Below are 18,905 nucleotides of genomic sequence, written 5' to 3'. Positions count from 1 at the left end.
GCAATAAAGTGGTTCCATGGCTGGGCTTTGCCCACCTTTTCAGTACGGGGTGTGCCGGTGAAACTGAATTCGAGTTCTGAATTGGCATCTTATAAGCTGTGAGCCCAGGGCAAAGCTACTGTCCTCCGGGGGTTTCAGAGTCCCCTGCTAACAGAATCCAGGAGATACTTCCAGCTCTGTTTTTGCACCGTGGCACCCTGTTTCTAGAACTCTGGGAGAGTGGGGTTTGCCCAGATTAAGGAGGCTACATGACATGTGGGCTGAGATCCACACTACCCTGGGATCTACCTGACACCCCCTCTAGGCCTTCCCAAAGAGAGGCTCCTGAGGGAAGTCAGGGCTGAGCCCCCCTTGAAGGGTGGGGCTCCAGGGGGTCTAGTTGGGACTGGGGACTCCTCTTGAATCTATTTTGAAGTTGCCCCTCCTACTGTCTCAATGACAGTAGGTCACCCTTCTTACTGTCTCAGAGACTTAAAACTCTCCCATCACTAGGGCTGTTAAAGTGAAAAACGTCGTGTGGGGAGAGGTGGCTGAGGTTCTGTGAGAGCTCGGAGGCCCCTAGTTAGAGCTAGGCCTGCCTGAGGACAGAGCAGTGGGAACATCTGCAGCTCTTAAAGGGTCCACCCAGTGCTGTCCTTGGTGGTTGGTCAGAGCCTTGGCTTCTGTATCCAGCCCATCACAAGGCTCCACATCTTCCAGAAGTAGATCTAGAAGTGTCTGGGGCCTAGAGTTCAGAAGCAAAGAGGCTTGGGCCTGCAGCAGAAGCACAGGTAACCACAGGACTTGAAGAGCTGGGTTTCCAGATAAGAGGGTCCCCATGGGTGCTGTGTCACTTTTGAGTCCTTAAACCCCCGAACTGAGAATCAGACAGATAAGACAGATCCCCACCCTGTCCTGTCCTGTCCCCACTCACGCTGACTGGGTGCCAGCACCAAGCACCTATGGAAGAGGGGACAACGCTGGCCTGACCCTTTGTGTGTCCCCCTCATATCCAGAGAGTCTCCTGTGACTACCAGAGGCTCCTGGGCAAGCGGCCCTTGGACTATGGTTGCCGACGATATGGCAATTGGACCTGCTGAGGATACGGCAATCCAGGACGCTTCCGATCCTCACAGAAGAGAATGAGCAGCTGGTCTAAACCAGCTTCTTGGAAGACCAGTTAGTTTCCAGGGCACAGAGGAAGGTTTATAGGGACTTTATGGGATCAGGTTAGGCTAAGAATGGGGTCTCAAGGGCATCTGATGACATTGTGACCCTCTCTCTGTTACCAAGGTCACAGACTCTCTTCTCCTCACTCCAGATGTTTTCCCACACCCTGGGGCAGCTTCTCCCAGGAAGAGAAACTGTTTCTCCATGGCCTGAAATTTCTCTGTATCTTACAGAGTCCAGTGGGGGATCCTGGCTTCCCCTCTCCACCAGTGCCTTCTTGTCTGGTGGCGAGAATAACTTGAGCCAAACCCTTGGGGCTGATTGACTTGGCCTTGGGAGTTGTGAGGAAGCAGTTAATATTTCCTGTGCTTGCAGGTTTAGACTGCTGCAGAAATCTGAAAACACCCAAGGACGAAGCAGGAGAGGAAGCTGTGGGGATAGATCAGCCCTGCGTTGCCACACAGAGCAAGAATGTGGGGGCTTCTCTGAACCCCATTTCTTCCTGGACTACTTCCTTCAGGAAAAGTAGGGCTGTTCCCATGCAGTCCTTTGTGTGGGACTCTCTAGGCCCCGAGTTACACTCTCAAATAAAGCCACCACCGTGTTTACCTACTCAATAGCAGCTAGCTGAGTGACTGGGAGACAGTGTGACACAGGAGGGGACCCCAGAGCCAGCCCACCCTGCTATTCACCACTATGTGACCTTGAGGAAGTCAATCCCTTTGAGCAGGGGCAGGTCGCCTGGAAGCAAATGGGGCTTCAGCTTCAGGGCCTGCACTTGCCCTCCGGTGCCCTGCGAAGACTTGCTCACAAATCTAATTTCATGCTTCTTACATTTTGACACTAAAGAAGGTACCCAAGTTACATCAGTCTCAGCTCCCCAAGCCTGAATCTGCACACTCCCAATCTGGGCCATTATGTTCTTTTCCTCCCTCCCTCCCTCCCTCCCTCTCCTCCTCCTCCTCTTCTGTCTTGCTCTCATCTCTTCTTTTTCTTTTCTTTTCTTTCTTTCTTTCTTTCTTTCTTTCTTTCTTTCTTTCTTTCTTTCTTTCTTTCTTTCTTTCTTTCTTCTTTTTTTTGGAGACAGGGTCTCATTCCATTGCCCACATTAGGCTCAGCCTTGTGGTGATCCTCCTGCACCAATCTCCCAAATGCTGGGACTACAGGCATAGGGCACTGCACCTGCCTCCTGTCTTTTGTACAGTGAAGAACCGTACGGCTTTTCATTGCTGCAAAGAGCATTGTAAGTCCATAAGTCCTTAAACCAACACTAGCTGCTCTCAAGTACCTAGGTGAAGAGAAGGGAGCCCAGATGAGTGAAAGGGAGCTGAGCCCAGACTGGAAGGCAACAGGAGAAGGAAAGGGATAAGCTAGGAGGAAAGGGGCACATAGTCAGGAACACTGTCTTCCTTAGGGATCCAGTGGGCAGTTGTTGGCAGCCTGGGGGCTGCTGACCCCCATTGGCAGAACTTGACCCCAACGATGGAGCTTGGAAACACTGGGCAGGGGCCAGCGGATCCAAGCCAACTCCCACCCCATCAGTGATGCTTAATGGTGACACTACATCTGTTCCTTGCTACAACACAGCTTTTGTGTAGGTTTAAAGGCAGTGGTAGGCTTCTGTGGGCTCAAGTGCAACACTCAGGTCAGGCTGGGTAAGAAGGAAGGGCCTACATCTTCTAGAGTGGCTTTTGAGGAGGAAGTTCAGCTTTCCATAGTTACATCTGCCCATAGACAGGGCTCCAGGGCCCAGTAGAATGCCTTGTGCAGGTGACCCTTAGCACACCATGGCTATAACCAGAGTCCACAGCTGGTGGACTTTCCGGTGGTCCTAGAACCCTTTGTACCATGCATGGGTTCAGGGGCTGGATTGGATAGACAGAACAGGAGTAGGAGAAAGGATTCAAGTGGGTAGGGAGCCCAGGGATCTACTGGGTAGCAAGCCCAGCAGGACCGAGCTGATGGGACCCACTGAGGCCCATAATAATAGGACCAGCAGGATGACTCACGGAGGTGTTTTGACATTGCACACTGGAGCTGTTGAAGCGCAGAGCGGGAACCCTCTGCTCGGTGCCCTGGATGTTCAAGATGCACTCGTAGCCTCGCTGTCCCGACTGAGGCTGTGGGAGGTTCTTAGCCTTCAGAGTGATGGGTTTGATCACTTCGACTGGTACCAGGATCTTGTCCACTCGCAGTAGCTGGGGGCAGTCCTGGGGACGAGAGGGCATGGCTCAGCGTGGGCATGTGGGAAACCAAACAGACTGTGACCTCCACAAACATTACATAGACGTTGGTCTTTGCTATGGCCCATCCTTAGGGGCCCACATGCCCACCCTCAGACAGCAGGGAAGGAATAAGAATAAGAAATCTCAACTCTTAGTTTACCATCTTGAGGCCACTCCTCCTGGAGTCTATCCTTGGCCTCTTCAGGTTAATTTTAATACCAATTTATACCCCAAATCTCTAGCAGGCCCACGGTCCCCTCCCAATTCCCTTCCTTCCTTGGCAGAGACTGACCCTGCTGCCTGGGCATCCTGCTCCTCTGGGGACTGACGGCATCTTTGCCTGCCAAGTTCCAGGCAGCCAGGAGTTAGGACAGATGGCCCATATGGGAAGCTACACATGGAGGCAACAGTCTGGGCCTCAGCTCTGCCCATAGAACTCAAATCTGGACCACAGCTGGGGAAACGGAGAGGGCCTCCAGTACGTGGGCTGAGGTGGCATTTGGCAATATTCTGGAATTGTATTCCTTCAGTGGACTTTTCAGTCTGAAAGCGTCTGACTAAGCCGTGAAGATGGTCGGCACTGAGGAAATACCCCTCAGAGTAGATACACAGCGCTTCTCTTGGAGGCCTGCAGCAGCACTGTTAACCAAACAACCACAGAGGGTCTTTGCCCTGGAGGAAACGAATCCCTGGGCCCCTTTCTTTCGAAAACAATCATCATGAACTTGAGAGGCCAGAATGGGCTTGGAGGATGATGGAGTCAGAAGATGGGATGGGCACTCTTGGCCTTGTGCCAGGAAGGTCTCCCATCCCCCAGGTTCTGCCCTCTCTCTGGGCACTGTCAAACCAGAGGACCTTTGAGCAAGCTGACTATAGAAAGCATGGCACCCATGTCCTTCCTGAAGATGTTCAGACACAGTCTCACTGCTGAGTCTCAGCTGAGGGTGCTGTTCCTCTCCACAGCGCTGGTCTTCATGGGGTAATACTGATTAAAGAAACCATGAATGGCGCATACTAGAGGGGTCTCATAGGTGACTGGAGGCTGCCTTTCAAAGCAAAGGAGCCACTGGTTCCCTGTGTCACCAGGAGCTGCACTAGGAAAACAGTGAGCTTAGCGCACCCCTACCCTGAGCTTCAACATTCCTTTGTCCATTAGGTAGGACTTGGATATCTTGTCCATTTGAGAACAGCTCAAAAGGGAGCAGCACATGCAGTAATTCCACCCTTTAGGTATTCCCCCAAATCGCTGAAAATAGACACTTAAACAGATCCTTGTAGGCCACATTCACACTTGCATCCACACAACAGCTGCGAGGCAGAGATAGCCTAAGTGTCCATGGATGAATGAAAGAATTACAAAAAGATATGTCATACCCACACAATGGAAAAGTATACAGCCTTAAATAGGGTGAAAATTCTGACCCATACAACAATATTGCTAAACACTGAGGACACTGTGCTAAGTGAAATAGGCTAGCTCCACAGGGACAAATTCTGCATGATTCCATGTGCACAGGGCAGCTAGGGGACTGCCTTTCCTCCAAGGAGCTGGGTCTGTGACCACACTTGGTAAGAGCCAGAGAGTACTGGTACCTCTCACCTCACATTCCAAGGAGAATGGTGATGGACAAGTAAGGGACATGGATGTTGCTCCATGGGGAGAGTTTCAGCTGGAGACTTGTGGGGATGGTTATACACAGTGCATATGCACTTAGCTGTACTCCCAAAGCATGTTAGAATAGTGTTGTTTTCATTTATAAATTTCACAACCATTAAAATCAACCAGCCCAAAACTGAAAGCATGGAGGAGTGGCGAGGTCTCAGGGTAACGGGGGAGCAGCGGCAAGGACGTAGCACAGCCTTGATCTTCCAATTACAGGACTTCTCAAGGTTTGGAAGAAGTGAATATCTGGGAACTATGAGGTACTCCCACAGAGAGTCCTAGTGGCTCCAGATCTGTACAGACCCGGCATTTATCTATCTGATCCCCCATGCTCTGACAAGATGTGACTGTGGCGTACATAGGCAAGGGGCATGGTTCTGTGGAGAGGTTGATGCTTGGGCTGAATGGGGAGGTGTGTGGGGCTGGGGGACTATGGACAGCAGTTCCCGGAAGAATGGGGTGTCATGAGCCAGTCCTTGGGTACTGCAGACCCACCTCTGCCTAAGGCTGGGACTGCTTTTCCTCCAAGGAGCTGGGCCTGTGACCACACTTGGTAAGAGAGCCAGGGAGTACTGGTACCTCTCACCTCCACATCTCCAGCAAATATTGCCATCCATGAGCAGGCCCAGGGAACCTGGAATTCTAGAGTCCTCTGAACAACCTGACTGACCCCTTCCTAAAGGAGAAACTGAGTCAGGGAGAGGCAAAAGAATACCTCAGTGTTAGCAGATGGGTGGACAGCTGAAAAAGCCAACTGTTTGCATCACCGCCCTTCCTCCTGTTTGTGGAAGAACAGGTTTGGTGAGTAGGACCCTCTCTGAATGGAATCTCTCAGTCAGTTGGAGGGGTGGGACCCAGTTGAACTAGACTGGAACCCTGCTCTGTCCAGGAAATGTCAAGAGCTAAAGCCTTTCTCACTTGTCCCCTGTAAGATTCTCACCAAAGCTTGTTAGGAGTGCTCTAATGAGTCCTGATTAGCAATGGCCCCATAAAGGCCTAGTTTGCATATAAAAAGGTTGGCAGTTCTGAGAGTAAGTTCATTAATAATAATTGGAGAGGCCCAGGGATGGGCTGGACACATCTTCCTCTAAGTAGTGCTGATGTTTGACCCCAGTGCCCCTGCTTAATTGAAATGTAAAATGGCAATTTTCCCCTAGGCAACAAGGCATGAAGAGGCCATCTCCACCACCCTGCCCTTCCTCCCACCCATCATCCCAGACTGACCTGCTTCCTGCTAAGATGCCAGGTGCAAAACCATCTACAGACTCAAACCTCAGTGGGAAATCTCAGAGAAGGTACCACAGTCCCCCAGGACTCTGAAGCCCTGTTTCCCCGCCCAGGGGCTTAGGAACTCTGACATTTGGGGTTCCTTAGCTAGAGAGAGATGCTGGGAATTAAGTTATAGAGTCCCTGTCTCCTTCTGCTCGTTTCAGAATCAAGAAGAGTGCACTTGTCATTACCTGGCCTAAGTCCAGGGAGGAGCAGTCTTCTTCCAAATGTGTGTTCTGGAGACTCCATGAGTTAACATGTGCAAGATGGCTGACTCAGAGAGAGTAAGCATCCAGCAAGTGTTTCCTCTTTCCTTGCCTCCCTCAGCTCCGGCTGGAGTCTGTCCCTCTTCTGTTCCCAGTTTCTACTGCCTGTTCATAGGGCCCATCCATCTAGCCCACTCCCATCTCTCTTCCTTTTCCAGAATTACAGCATCAGTTCTTGGCAGCATATCCCAGCCTCTTGCTGGACCTGACTCATCTCAATACCTTCAAGTGCCTCAAGCATGGGAGAGACAGGTAGGGAGGAACGTCATCTGTCCATGGCTCTCCTACTGAGAATCCCCTCTCTCAGACTGTTCTGTTCTGGTAGGTAGGACCTTGGAACCTTGAAATGGGTTAGAATGGCATTGCTTGTTGTCTAGCTTCTCTGGGGCTGTGGATTGTGGCCTGGTTATCCATTGCCTTGCTTCTAATATCCACTTATGAGTAGGTACATACCGTGTTTGTCTTTCTGGCTCTGGGTTACCTCACTCAGTATGATTTTTTTTTTTAATTCCATCTATTTGCCTCATGTTCCTCCTCCTACAGGAGGTCCCAAGGCTCTAAAGAGATGGGTTCCTGGGAACCATGAGGTAACCACACAGGGAGTCTTATTGACTCCACCTCTGTGCCTCTGAATCTGGTCCCCTGAATCTATCTATCAGGAGAAGTAACATCCTTAAGTTACATTGTCACATGCTCAGAGACAGGAGACCTGACTAGCTAACCACATGGCCAAATCCTCTCTTCATCCACAAAATGAAGATATGGTATGGACTAGATGATTTTTATGGTCCTGGGCCATACTATAAAGACATACTATAAAATACATATTTGGGCTTTGTCCCTGGTTCCTGGCACAGAGCTTCTAAAACCCTTGGAGTTACGGTGATAGGAACTTTCTGTTGTTCTCAATAAGCCCATTTCAACCATATTTGAGTTTAAGCCAATGAAGAGCTCATCTGAGGATGGGGACTATTTGCTAGCCCACCGAGGGATGAGAGGATCTTCCCAGAGGCTGCAGAAGAGAGAGGAACTAAAAGTTGAGTTCAGTAGCAGTGGCCAGTGGTAGTGGATGTTGGGAGAGCCACTCAAGTACACCATTGCAGATCAAATAGAATGCATTTCTGCTCCTCTGATCTTACAACTGTTCTCTGGAGTAAGCACGCTGCTGGTTGAAGAGGAGTTAATCAGTCCTGCCTGCATAAAGGCACTGCCATAGGAACCCCACATAAGGAGCTCAGGAGATGCTCACTGGCTACAAGCACGTACTGCTCTTGCAGAGGACTGGAGTCTGGTTCCTAGCGCCCACATCAGGGAGCTCATAACCATATGTACCTCCAGCTTCAACAGATCTGATACCCTCTTCCTGCCTCCTCTGGTATCTGCATGAACGAACGCAAGCACACACACTAAATAAACAAACAAACAAACAAATAAATAAATCTTAAAGAAAAGGAACCTTCCATGAAAGAGTTCCTGGAACTTCCTAGTTGGCGAACAGATGGCGGGACCTGAGAGGGTGTACACATGAAGCAGGACCTTGTTCCCACAGACCTCATTCCCCACAGTGTTCACTAGCTCCTCATCTGCATCTTTTGTACAATCCTTTCTAATAAGCCAGAAAATGTAAATAAATGTTTCTCTGAGAGCTGTGACCCATTGCAACAAAGTATCAAATATAAAGAAGGGGTTTAGGAAGCCCAAGTTATAGCCAGCTGGTCAGACCCATAGGTGACCATGTCTTGTAATTTGTGACTGGCATCCTAAGTGGGGGTGAGCCCTTTAAAGGGTGGGATCTGACACTAACTCCAGGTAGATAGCACCAGAATCGAAGGAAACTGTAGGCTTCTTAGCTGGTGTCTGAGGAAGATTAGAGAACAGCTTAGTAAGGAAGGAAAAGTGACCCATGTGGCGTCATGAATGTGACCTATGGAGAGAATGGCTTGCTTTCCTTTCTGTCCTAGCTCTATTATTAGCCTAATAGATGATCTGGGACTCATCAATAGACTCTTTTTGAAGCTCATTTTTTCCATCTCTACAATAGGAATTACAATATTTCCTCAAGAACAATGGAAAACAAAGGATAATCTCTCTCTCTCTCTCTCTCTCTCTCTCTCTCTCTCTCTCTCTCTCTCTCTCATCCACACACACAGCATGCACGCATACACACACACATACAGCATAATCAAATCTATTTCTTTACATGCTAACTTCAAAAAATTAAAAAACAAAAACACAGTATCTACTTAGTTAGTTTAAAATGTGGTATCTAAAATACCAATCAACTGAATGAATGAAGAATCAGCAAGGGCGACAGGAGACTTTACATGGAGATATGGTTATCAGCAGGGAAGTATTTTATTATTTTAATCATTGGTATTTTTCGGCCTGGTATCTCCTAGCACTGGACACCGGATCTGGTAGTCATTCTGTGCTCCTGTTGCAGTTCTAGCCGATGTGGTTAACTTGGCGCAGGGATTCAATCCCTACCCCCATCACACATACTTTCCCATGTGCTATCTTGTTTTGTAACACGACTCATGTCATCATCCTGATATTTCAATGAAGACGATTCAAATAAGCAGTAACCTCAGTACTCACAAATGGTGAGTCAGTATTTTCTTCTGCTCATCTTATTTTCAGCCACAGATGATTATCTAACCCTACACTGATTCCCTCCAAAACATTCTGCCCTTCTCTTTTCAAAGCAGGTATTTCTCTGAACCGTCATTTGAAAGGGGCCAACTCTTGCAGAATAGAAAACACCTGTATTTGACAAGATTATGTGGAGACGTGAATGCATGCAGTAAGAAACAGTCTCCCTTGGAGGCTGTTTCACCCTGTGGCTACATTCTACAGTTGTAAGAATAGACCAAAGATATGGAGGGACAGTGGCTTGAGGCACAAGCAAATATTTAATAGCTTGAAATTCTGGAGGTGGATCTGGATGATTCCGGGTCCATAGGCTGGCCCCTTGTATATTGCGGTGTTCACTTAAATGCACACAAATAAGGGTGGGTTACCGGGTGCCGGGAGCAAAGGCAATGTAGGAAAGCCATGGAGCTGCCTTCCCATCCACTTTGTCCAGCTTGCCAGTGGCTCCTTTGGGCAGAGGCTTCATAGCATATTTAAATAATTGAACAAGGACATAAAGAATGCTCCTGGGCTGGGAGAGAGAACACTGCCTTCAGGGCTGGGGCTGCCTGGGACTGCCTGGAGGGCTGAGGGACAGGCTTGTAGATTTACAGCCCCTGATGTATTTGCAAGATGAAAGCTCTGTTTCACCCAGTTGTTACAGTGAAATTGGGAGAATGCAAAGCTCTTGGGGACAGCCGGTCTAGAGTGTCTAAGGAAAGCATGATTTGCAGGTCACTTCTTCTCCCCCAATACCACTTCAGCCCCCTCCTGGCATCAATTCTAAACAGGAGCCAGCCCCAGTAGCCCTAACAACTCCCCAAATTTATACTCACCTTCTCAGACCCCTGATGCTCAATACAAAGATGTAATGCATCATATATTTTCTTGCTGTTCCCCAAGTTTATAATGCCATTAGCATGATCTACGATGGGCTGGTTTATGGAGAGAGCGAAGTAATAATACAGAAAGGAAATACCCATAACCCCAAGGGGGAGGGGCAGGTGAGATTGATGGAAAGTGCAGTTGTCTGGAGAAATGGCAGCCCAGTAATTGAATACCTGAAAGGGGGATGTGTGCATGGGTTGGAAACAAGTTTTTGAGCTGGGTTTGGCTTTGTTTTCTCAGGGGAGGGTTAAAGGCATAGTGGGAGTCGGTCCTAGGAATTAAAGCAGAATCATTGACAGTGGGGATAGCCTAATTTCTCTCCAAAATCAAGCCTGGGATAAATGCCTTTGGTCTTTATCTCTAAGGGTGGATTTCATTCAGAACCAGGGACAAACAGCAGTCCAGGATTCTTACTTTCTGGTTCTGTAGTTCTAGCGTGAACTTGACCTTTAGGGTCCCAGAGTTCATCATATCTGTCCTAGTGTAGGACATCTTGGAGGCATCAGGGTAGCAGCGGATGTTGGGAGAACCTTTCAAGTACACCATTGCAGATCAAATAGAATGCATTTCTCCTCCTCTGATCTTACAACCATTCTCTGGAGTGAGCACACTGGCTAAACGTGAGGAGGAAGAGTAGTGTGCAGAGCCTCCCTTCTGAGACCGTTCCCCTGGGAACCACCCATGTATCTGTAACTTTCCTAGCTTGGTGCCTGGAGAGCGCAGCTTCAGTGGTGGTTCACTTTGATTTTTCAGCTCCGATGAGAACCCACAGTGCAACAGCTCATTGAGGACCACCTCTTGCCAGTGGATGTGTTCTCTATAGCAGCTCGTCTTAATCATCGCTACCAAGTGTGTTGGCTGGCTGGATCTGTTCAGGTGAGGCTGTGGAGGAGCCAGCAACTCTGTGCGGTGCACACAAGGACAGGGGCTCCTGCAGCTCTGGTAATGGCTGTCCAGCCGAAAGGCCATTCCAGGAGATGGCAGGAAGCCTTGTGGACAATAAGGGAGGAGGACTGGGAGCAAGCAGGGAGACATGGCCACCCTAGCATACTGTCACCTCATCTCTCCTCTCCCTTTCTATCTGCGCCCAGGCTCTGGCAGCCGATCTAAGGGTCTACATTGTTATAATAATGCCATCATTAGTTGAAACAAAACCATCCTTTGTAACTGGGATATAGTTACTATAAACGACATATGTTACTGGGCATTCTATTTCTAATCATTGTAATTATGCCTGAATACTTGCTGTTCATAACACAACTACAATGGTCTACCAGTTCGCCATTCCAGACCAATAACTTCGCCTGAACGTGCTCTTTGTTCCCAGGGAAAGAAGTAATTCAACACCCCTGGTGATAGCCAGGGAAGCCAGTGTTGAAACTGGAAGAGACAGGATGAAAGCATTCCTGGGGATACAAGATGGGGCAGCCCAGATGAAAAGCCACCTGGCAGCCTCCCTCGTGGCTAAACAAAAGGACCCTCTCTGTATAGACTCACAGGTAAAGGGGAGTGTGAACCTGAGGGCTTTGAGAAGAATCACCGTGGGCTGAGTCTCACCAGCATTCCAAGAGGGTCTGGGCCCAGGTGTCTAGAGGAACTTCAGGCTCTAAGACCAGGAGACACCCAGTCAGATGCCATTTGGAGCTCTAAGCCTTGACTGGACATTGACTGGGTACTCATTGTCTAAGAACATTCATTGCACCCTTGCCCCGTGAGAACAGTTCTTGGCTGTGATTTCTCTTAAGTGCACTCAAGCTCGTATTTATCTGCAAGTACGGAAACCTAGAGGTCGTGTAGGCCAGTGGTGTCCTATCAATTGCACATCTGAAGATCTCATTATATGCTTTTAAGCCTCAGAAACTTAAGTGCAAAGGCTGTAGGGCACCGTGAGATAACAGTGGCTTCACAGCCGCTGTAGGCTGGGGCTAGACTGCCCCACTAAAGCCTATGTTCTTAAGGCGTATTCCCCAGAGTGATGCTACAGGGAGCTGGCAGTGGGAACTTGAAGGGAGGTTTACTGGAAAGTCTTAGGTCACTGGGGGTGTGTCCTTGAAGGGAATTATGGGGCTTGGTCCATTTCTTTTCTTTTCTTTTCTTTTCTTTTCTTTCTTTCTTTCTTTCTTTCTTTCTTTCTTTCTTTCTTTCTTTCTTTCTCTCTCTCTCTCTCTAACTCTTTGACCATCATGAAGTAAGGTGTCTTCCAGCAGGTCTGAAAGGAAACAGGTCCTTCCAAACATAGATTAAAAACTCCAAAACCATGGGCCAAAATAGATCTTTGTTCTTGTTTTGGTTGTTTTTCATTTTTTTCTTTTCTTTTTTTTTAGATTATAATATATCTTAATTATATCATTTCCCCCTTCCCTTTCCTCTCTCCAAGTCCTCAAAGTACCCCTTCCTTTCTCTGTTTCAAGTTCATGGCTTTTTTCCCATTAATTGTTGTTACATGCATATAAATTTTCCTTAATATAACATGCTCAGTCTGAATATGTTACTCATGTGTGTTTTCAGGGCTGAACTTTCGGCACTGGAAAACCAATTGGTGTGCTCTTCTGGGGGAGATTCTTTCTCCCACTCTCAGAGTTCCTTGGTTGTCTGTAATTCTTTGTGTGGGGTTGAGGCCTCAGGAGTAGGTTTATCCCCATCCACTTCGGCATGTCTGCTGTCCTTGTTCAGCTCATGTCTAGGCAGTCATGTTGGTGACACTCTGGGAGAAGTTTCTGACTTTCCTAGGAGACAGTCTCACAGCAAACTCCCCAGTCCTTTGGCTTTTGAAGTCTTTCTGCACCAACCTTGCCTCTTTTTAAGTTGTTTTATCTCAGGCATTTGCAATAACATCAGAAAGCCAACCATCACAACAGCAGAAGTTTAGATGGATAGCCTGTGAATAACTTCTCTGGCATTGATAAAAAACACCAATGACCAAGCTCTCTTTCTGTTGCATACTTTCCCTTTGTATCCTTTATTCCTGCTATAGTTGTGTTGGAAAACAAACAAACAAAAAACCAATGGCTTTTTAAAAATTGCTACATTTACACTAGGAGGCAGAGATTCTGTTTTGAGTTCTGGAAACAATGGTTTTCTCTCACTGAACCCAAAAAGCTAGACTTAGTCAATGGTTCACAATGTTTATTTGCTTAGTTCCTGTTAGGTACATCCACTAGGAAGATGTTGCCACAGCAACCGCATAAGGTAATCAACTTAGCCTCTTCCTCTATGCTCACTTCAAAATGGCCCTGGGACGCAGTTGGACCAGAAACAAACTCTTAGAACTTCTTTCTCTTAAAATAAGCAGAAATCTAAGACAAAGAAGAGCCCAAGCTCATCCCATGTGATACTGTAGTAGGGAGAAATGAAGATTCTGAGTTACACTGGCCTCTCAGACTCCAGGGGCTTGGTTACCACGCCCAGCTTATGGAAAACGGAAAGAATTGAAGGGCAATGACAATGGCTGGATCTGTCTCCATGCCCTTGTAGTTAGCCATGGTCCTCAAAGCCTGTTCCTGTCTCAGGAGCCTGCTATCCAGTCCCCGGAGCAGCCATGGATCCCCAGCAGATTCTGACAAAGCCAGGCCTGAACAGGCCTTGTATTTGGAAGCACCATCTCTCACAGACAGCCCACCATTGTTCTGGGAAACCTGCTAGCTCTCACTTTGCTCTCTTTTGGTTCTTTTAACCTTTCTTTCTAAGCATCGAAGACAACCTTGCCACAAGAGAACAGGAAAGAAAACGAGCAAGATAGCGAAGCAATTGCAAGCCTCCTCCGAGGTAAGGGAGCAGTGGGAGGCGTTTGCAACCCCCAAAGTCCATTGTTCTTGTTCTCTGTCTGTCTTGGGCCTTTCTGTTCCCAAACCTTGGTCAGGTTCGCTGTTCTGAGAGCGGGAGAGACCCTGAAAGCCACTTTTTCTGACTTCTATCATGTTCCGGGCAGATTTCAGATGGGTGTTTCCTGGAGCCTTGACCCCTGACCTTAAGGGGGTCGATCTACCCTTCTGCCCCTGTCCTCAAGATCAAGACCCAGCCATGTAGATGAGACTATCAGCCTTTTCCAGATTTTCATGCCACAGTGGCCCACTGGCTGCCTGACTCGTGTCCCTTCGTGTTAATTCCACTTATATTAGACAAAGGTAAGAACTCACACATACATACTTACACTCACACATTTGTACCTGAACCTCCCAGCTGAGCTAGAACCATGGCGTCAATGCAGAGCTGAGCTCATCTATTGCTTTCAGACAGTGTGCCTGAAGAGTCAAGGTTAGGGAGGAAAGAAGAAATCTGGGATCTTTTCTTGGTTTTCCCTCTCAAGACAAGGGCCACACATGTGTTCTGTGCTTACAAGCAGTGCCTCTCACCATCCCGCTGCTGGGACCTACCTCGGGCAACTTCACTCGGCCTTCCTGGAAGGAGCATGTGTTGGGATCGTGGGTGCAAACGTGTCGGTATTTACACCAGTGGCAGCGGTATGGGCTCTCCACGCAGGACAGACATCTGGGCACAGAGGAGAAGCACACATCTTAGAACTTCAGCCCAAGCACCCACATCTCTGGACTCTAGCAGAACATTTTGCCAGTAAGGGAGATAACCCTTGAATGATGAGCAAAGGCAGACCTCATACAAATCCACACTTCTCTTCTCAAGGCCTCAGGGAATGAGCTCCTCACTCAGAGCTGGAACCCATTTCCTCCAAAGCCTGGTGAGCCTCCCTCTACCTCCATTGGTCAATATGGTCCTTTGCTAAATAGGAGATCGATAAAGAATGGAGTCTATAGGAACTAAGACAACCCCCAAATTGGGTTTTAATTCAGATTGCCTCTGAGTCTCGCTGGGAAGGGCCTGCACCAATGGGTCTCTGGTAACAATGGAAGCTATCAAGTTCCAGTCTCCACACTGCGTGTCCCGGCACAGTTGCCAACCCCACTCTTTACCTCCAGGAAACAGGCAACTTTGTAAGAGCCAGCCTTATGTTGCTTAAAAAACCCAACATGGTTCCCTGTTGTCATAAGCTCAAAGGCCTTGCCACACAGGCAGAGCTGCCCCGAGCGCCACCCTTCTCACAAGGGTCTGGTGCTGCTGCCTTGAGCAGGCCTCATGCTCTCCACAGGCTGTTCTACCATGTGTCGGAGCTTTCTGTTTTCCTCCACTTGACCAACCTTTGGCCAAAGGAGAGTTGGTCCCTCTGGGCCCTCACTTTGTAAACCTCTGTGCGGGGATACTCCTAACTGCATGGTGTTCTATTTCATCATTAAACATCAAGTTCTTCCATGAGGCTACTAGGCTGCAAACCTCGACCAAGCAAATGGGCAGGTATTGGTTCCAGGGGAGGGCAGGGCCTGAGTGCTGGGGTCTTATTAATTTGTGAATCCTCTATCTGATGAGTAACACTGTAGATGAGATGGAAACCTCACACCTAGTTGAATTTCTTACTCTGCTTTTCTAGGGGCGATAAGGGAGGAAGGGAACATGCCACTCAGAGGTGAGGTCATGGGCAACTCCATGACAAGAAGTAAGAATTCTGATATTGAAGCAGCCAGCTCTGGCTGGGCAGGATAGATGCTTCCTTCTTTGAGGTCACAAAGTAAGCTAAGCTCTAGTCTCACAGACACCCTACATGAGCCCTAACTTTTTTTTTTCTATCAGATTAGAGTCCCCTAAATGTCATGTTATATACCTACCCTGTAAAGATAGGAATGCAAACAGTATGTTAAAGCAAACAGGAATGTTGGAGGTTCAGGCCATGTGTTTTCCAAACTCTCTCTATGGAATCCTAAAGGTTCTACAGAGGTCCTTTGGAGACTATATACAGTCTCATGGGGCTCCTAGATAGAGGGGCTCCTGGCCTCATAATTCCCCCAATAAACAGCCTCTTCTTCCATCTGTTTTGCATACTGGACTTCCATACCTAATTTTAGTTTCTATGGTAAGGAAAATTAAAATTGTACATCTCCAACCTGGTTCAATCTCATCCTTTCACGGAGGAAATAGCAACATAGCCATAGCAAAAGGCAAGAGTACTACCTAGTCAACGAGCCACATGGGCTTCTAAAGGTTGCCTTGCAATGGCTTTTCCTCCTGAGAGCCATCCCGAGAGAGTCAAGTCTGCTGTACAGTCAGCAACAGCAGTGTCCCAGCCAGGGACTGCTCCGATAGGACAGTGCTCCTGGGGTGTCATGTTGCAATTTGAATGTGAAATGTCCCCACAGGATCCTCTGCTTGAACTCTCAGTCCCTGGTTGGCAGTACTGTTTTGGGAAATTTGTGCAATCTCAGGCACTGTGACCTAGGTAGCAGAAAAGGGTCACCAGAAACAGGCCTTGAAGATGCCCACTTCTGGTTTCGGCCTGACTGTTCTGCTTTCTGACTTGCCAAGATGCGAGAAGCCATTCTACAAGCTCTCACTGCTGCAGACAAACCGCCATGATGTCCCCACCATGATGGGCTGTATGCTGTGAATCATGAGCCATAGTCAACTTTCCCTCCCTTAGGTGACTTTCACCAAGTATTCTGTCACAGCGATTAGGAAATTAACTAACACAGGCCAGTCGCTAACTATTGTGGTGCCAGTACCTTTGGGTCTCCTTTTATAGAGGACACTAGTGCACAGAATGGTTAAATCCTCCAGCTAATCTGCTGTCCATGATTATTATTTAGAGGGGGGGGGTGCCAAAGTCAAACAAAGCCAGAGTCGGGTTTCTGTATCTCCATAGCAAGGCCTCAGCCGCTCTCTCTTTTGACTTTCCTTTTGCACTTATCAGCCTATATGAGTCCTGACCCAGTTTATAGGGTGGGGCGTTTAGTTGACTTGCTAGACCACCTGACCTCTCCTGGATACGTGTAAAGGCTGCCCTCCCTTCTCTGGTCCCTCCTCTGTGTAGGTGTGAACTGCTGTCCTTCAGGTGAGCTACATCACCCCTAGCAGAACGGTGGGAAGGGAATCAGACTTCTGCCAGGGAAGATGCACAGGCTAGGGGTTTGCAGGGCTCACACCATAGGCTCTTACTTTTGTCTCTTTCTAGGCTCTTTCCATTCACCCTATCAGTACAGGAGAGAGGCCCTTCTTCTAGCATTAAGGAGGCCTCCTTGGAAGCCTCCGTACAATGATCCCTTGAAATCGTCGTGGGGTCTTCTGATCTCTGAGTGAGCCTTGGCCCTAGGGACAGCAGGCTGAGTAGAGCCAGGGCACTTACGAGTTGTGGACGCTGCAGTTGTAGAAGACAAAGCTGGTGCTGGCGAAGGTCACGCCCGTCTCCTTCGACTTGAGTTGCAGCTGGACGACATGATGGTCTCCTATAAGGTAGAGCCCACCAACGGGGCCCGGGGAAGTTCAGAACCCAAGCCAAAGGCCCATGAGCAGTAATGCTCTCTAGGAAAGAGAGCCTGCGCCTCTGGGACACTGTCAGGCTTCCTAGGTCCCCGAGTCAGCAAGGTTCAATTCCAGGATGAACCTACCCCGCTCCCACGCCCGCCCCCCACAAGTTATGTTTGGTGTCTCTTCTCTGTTATGTCACCGGACCCCCAGTCACTTATCTTGAGCTCATGGGCACACACACACTCACATGCTGTGTCTAAACGCCTCTCAGAATCACAAACAGTGATGAGTAGCCAAGGAGGAAAAACAAAATGTACGATCCGAGGAAAGCTGTTGCCCGTGGCACAAAGTGGCACTGCATATATGTGTAAATATGTGCACCTGACCTCTGTGCAGAGAGACCTAGGCCTGATACTATCTCCTCTGGGGGACTTGGCTCCAGAGGGGTGAGGAGTGTAAGACCCCTCAGCTGGCGCCAAAGAGGCATTGGAGCCCATGTTTAATTCACAGCCCTGACCCTGGACCCCACTTCCAGCCTTGTTCTCTGCCTTCCCCAGGAGCCTCATTAATCAATCAGCTCTGAATAAATGTGACAAGCCCAAATGGGAGGGACAACATGGAATCAATCTGCCTAGGCCAGCCTGTCCCTCACCAGTGTCAAGCCTGTGTCTACTCATATCCTTCCCAACAGAGTTGGTTCCAAGCAACAGGCAGCTGTGTGTGGGGGACAAAGTGCTCTAGAGTCAGGGACCTAATCATGTGACTGTGAACAAAGGGTTATGGAACCACTGGACCTGCCCCATCATACCCTTGCTTCTGGCTAGCATCCCTCTTCCCCAGTCCCCACCTCCCAAGGCAGCTGAAACAAGAACAACACCAATATACACCACTGCTCTTCTGACCTGGCCTCTATCTACCGTCTCTGTCGCTTCTCCTCATCTAGGATGAGGTAGACGTTCGGTTGCTAAGCTGGGGCTGAGACAGAAGGGTAGTACCAGTCAGTTTCCAAGGGTAAAAGAGGAAAAGCTTACCTCTACCGCTTTCAACCGTCAGCCCACTCCCTCGGACTTATCCCTGCCCCTAGGCTCCCTCAATCCCCCACATCTGTCATGAGTTCTGCTACCCAGGCACAGTGAAGAGTCTGCCATCCAACTTTGCCTCCTGGGACCGCTTGCTCACCATTTTCTGTGATGATGCGGGGCACCTCCTTGGCTGCAGGGGAGTAGCATTGGATCTGATTGCCTATTACCAGCCCATCCATCTCTGACAGATCCTCAAAGGTACAGTTGACACCTGCTGACAGCTCCGGGACATTGTATGTCTCTAGGACCAGCTGTGAACAGGCCAGCCAGGCAGGGGGAAAGAGGAGAGGAGGGGGAATGGGGAACAGAAGGAAGAAAGGCAGCAGGCAGAGAAAGAGACAGACAAAGGAGAATGATTACCATAGATCAGTTTGTTACAAGAGTGGTGTAGAGAAGGCAGTGGGAGGCAGAGGCAGAAACCCACTAG

General features: G+C 48.7%; 1 protein-coding gene across 1 annotated transcript in view; it reads right to left on the bottom strand.

The window, feature by feature from the left end:
- The window catches only part of Plxna4 (plexin A4), a 466,318-nt gene that overhangs the window by 81,966 nt on the left and 365,447 nt on the right, over positions 1–18,905 (bottom strand). The window contains exons 7-10 of the mRNA XM_028866158.2: positions 18,576–18,729; positions 17,275–17,374; positions 14,465–14,579; positions 3,159–3,359 (exon numbers count right to left, since the gene is read on the bottom strand). Coding sequence (XP_028721991.1) covers positions 3,159–3,359; positions 14,465–14,579; positions 17,275–17,374; positions 18,576–18,729 — 570 coding nt within the window. The remainder of the gene's footprint in view (positions 1–3,158; positions 3,360–14,464; positions 14,580–17,274; positions 17,375–18,575; positions 18,730–18,905) is intronic.

The sequence above is a fragment of the Peromyscus leucopus genome, chromosome 3 (genome assembly GCF_004664715.2).
Source record: "Peromyscus leucopus breed LL Stock chromosome 3, UCI_PerLeu_2.1, whole genome shotgun sequence".
NCBI classification, from domain to species: Eukaryota; Metazoa; Chordata; class Mammalia; order Rodentia; family Cricetidae; genus Peromyscus; species Peromyscus leucopus.
This window is presented reverse-complemented; position numbering and strand designations above follow the sequence as displayed.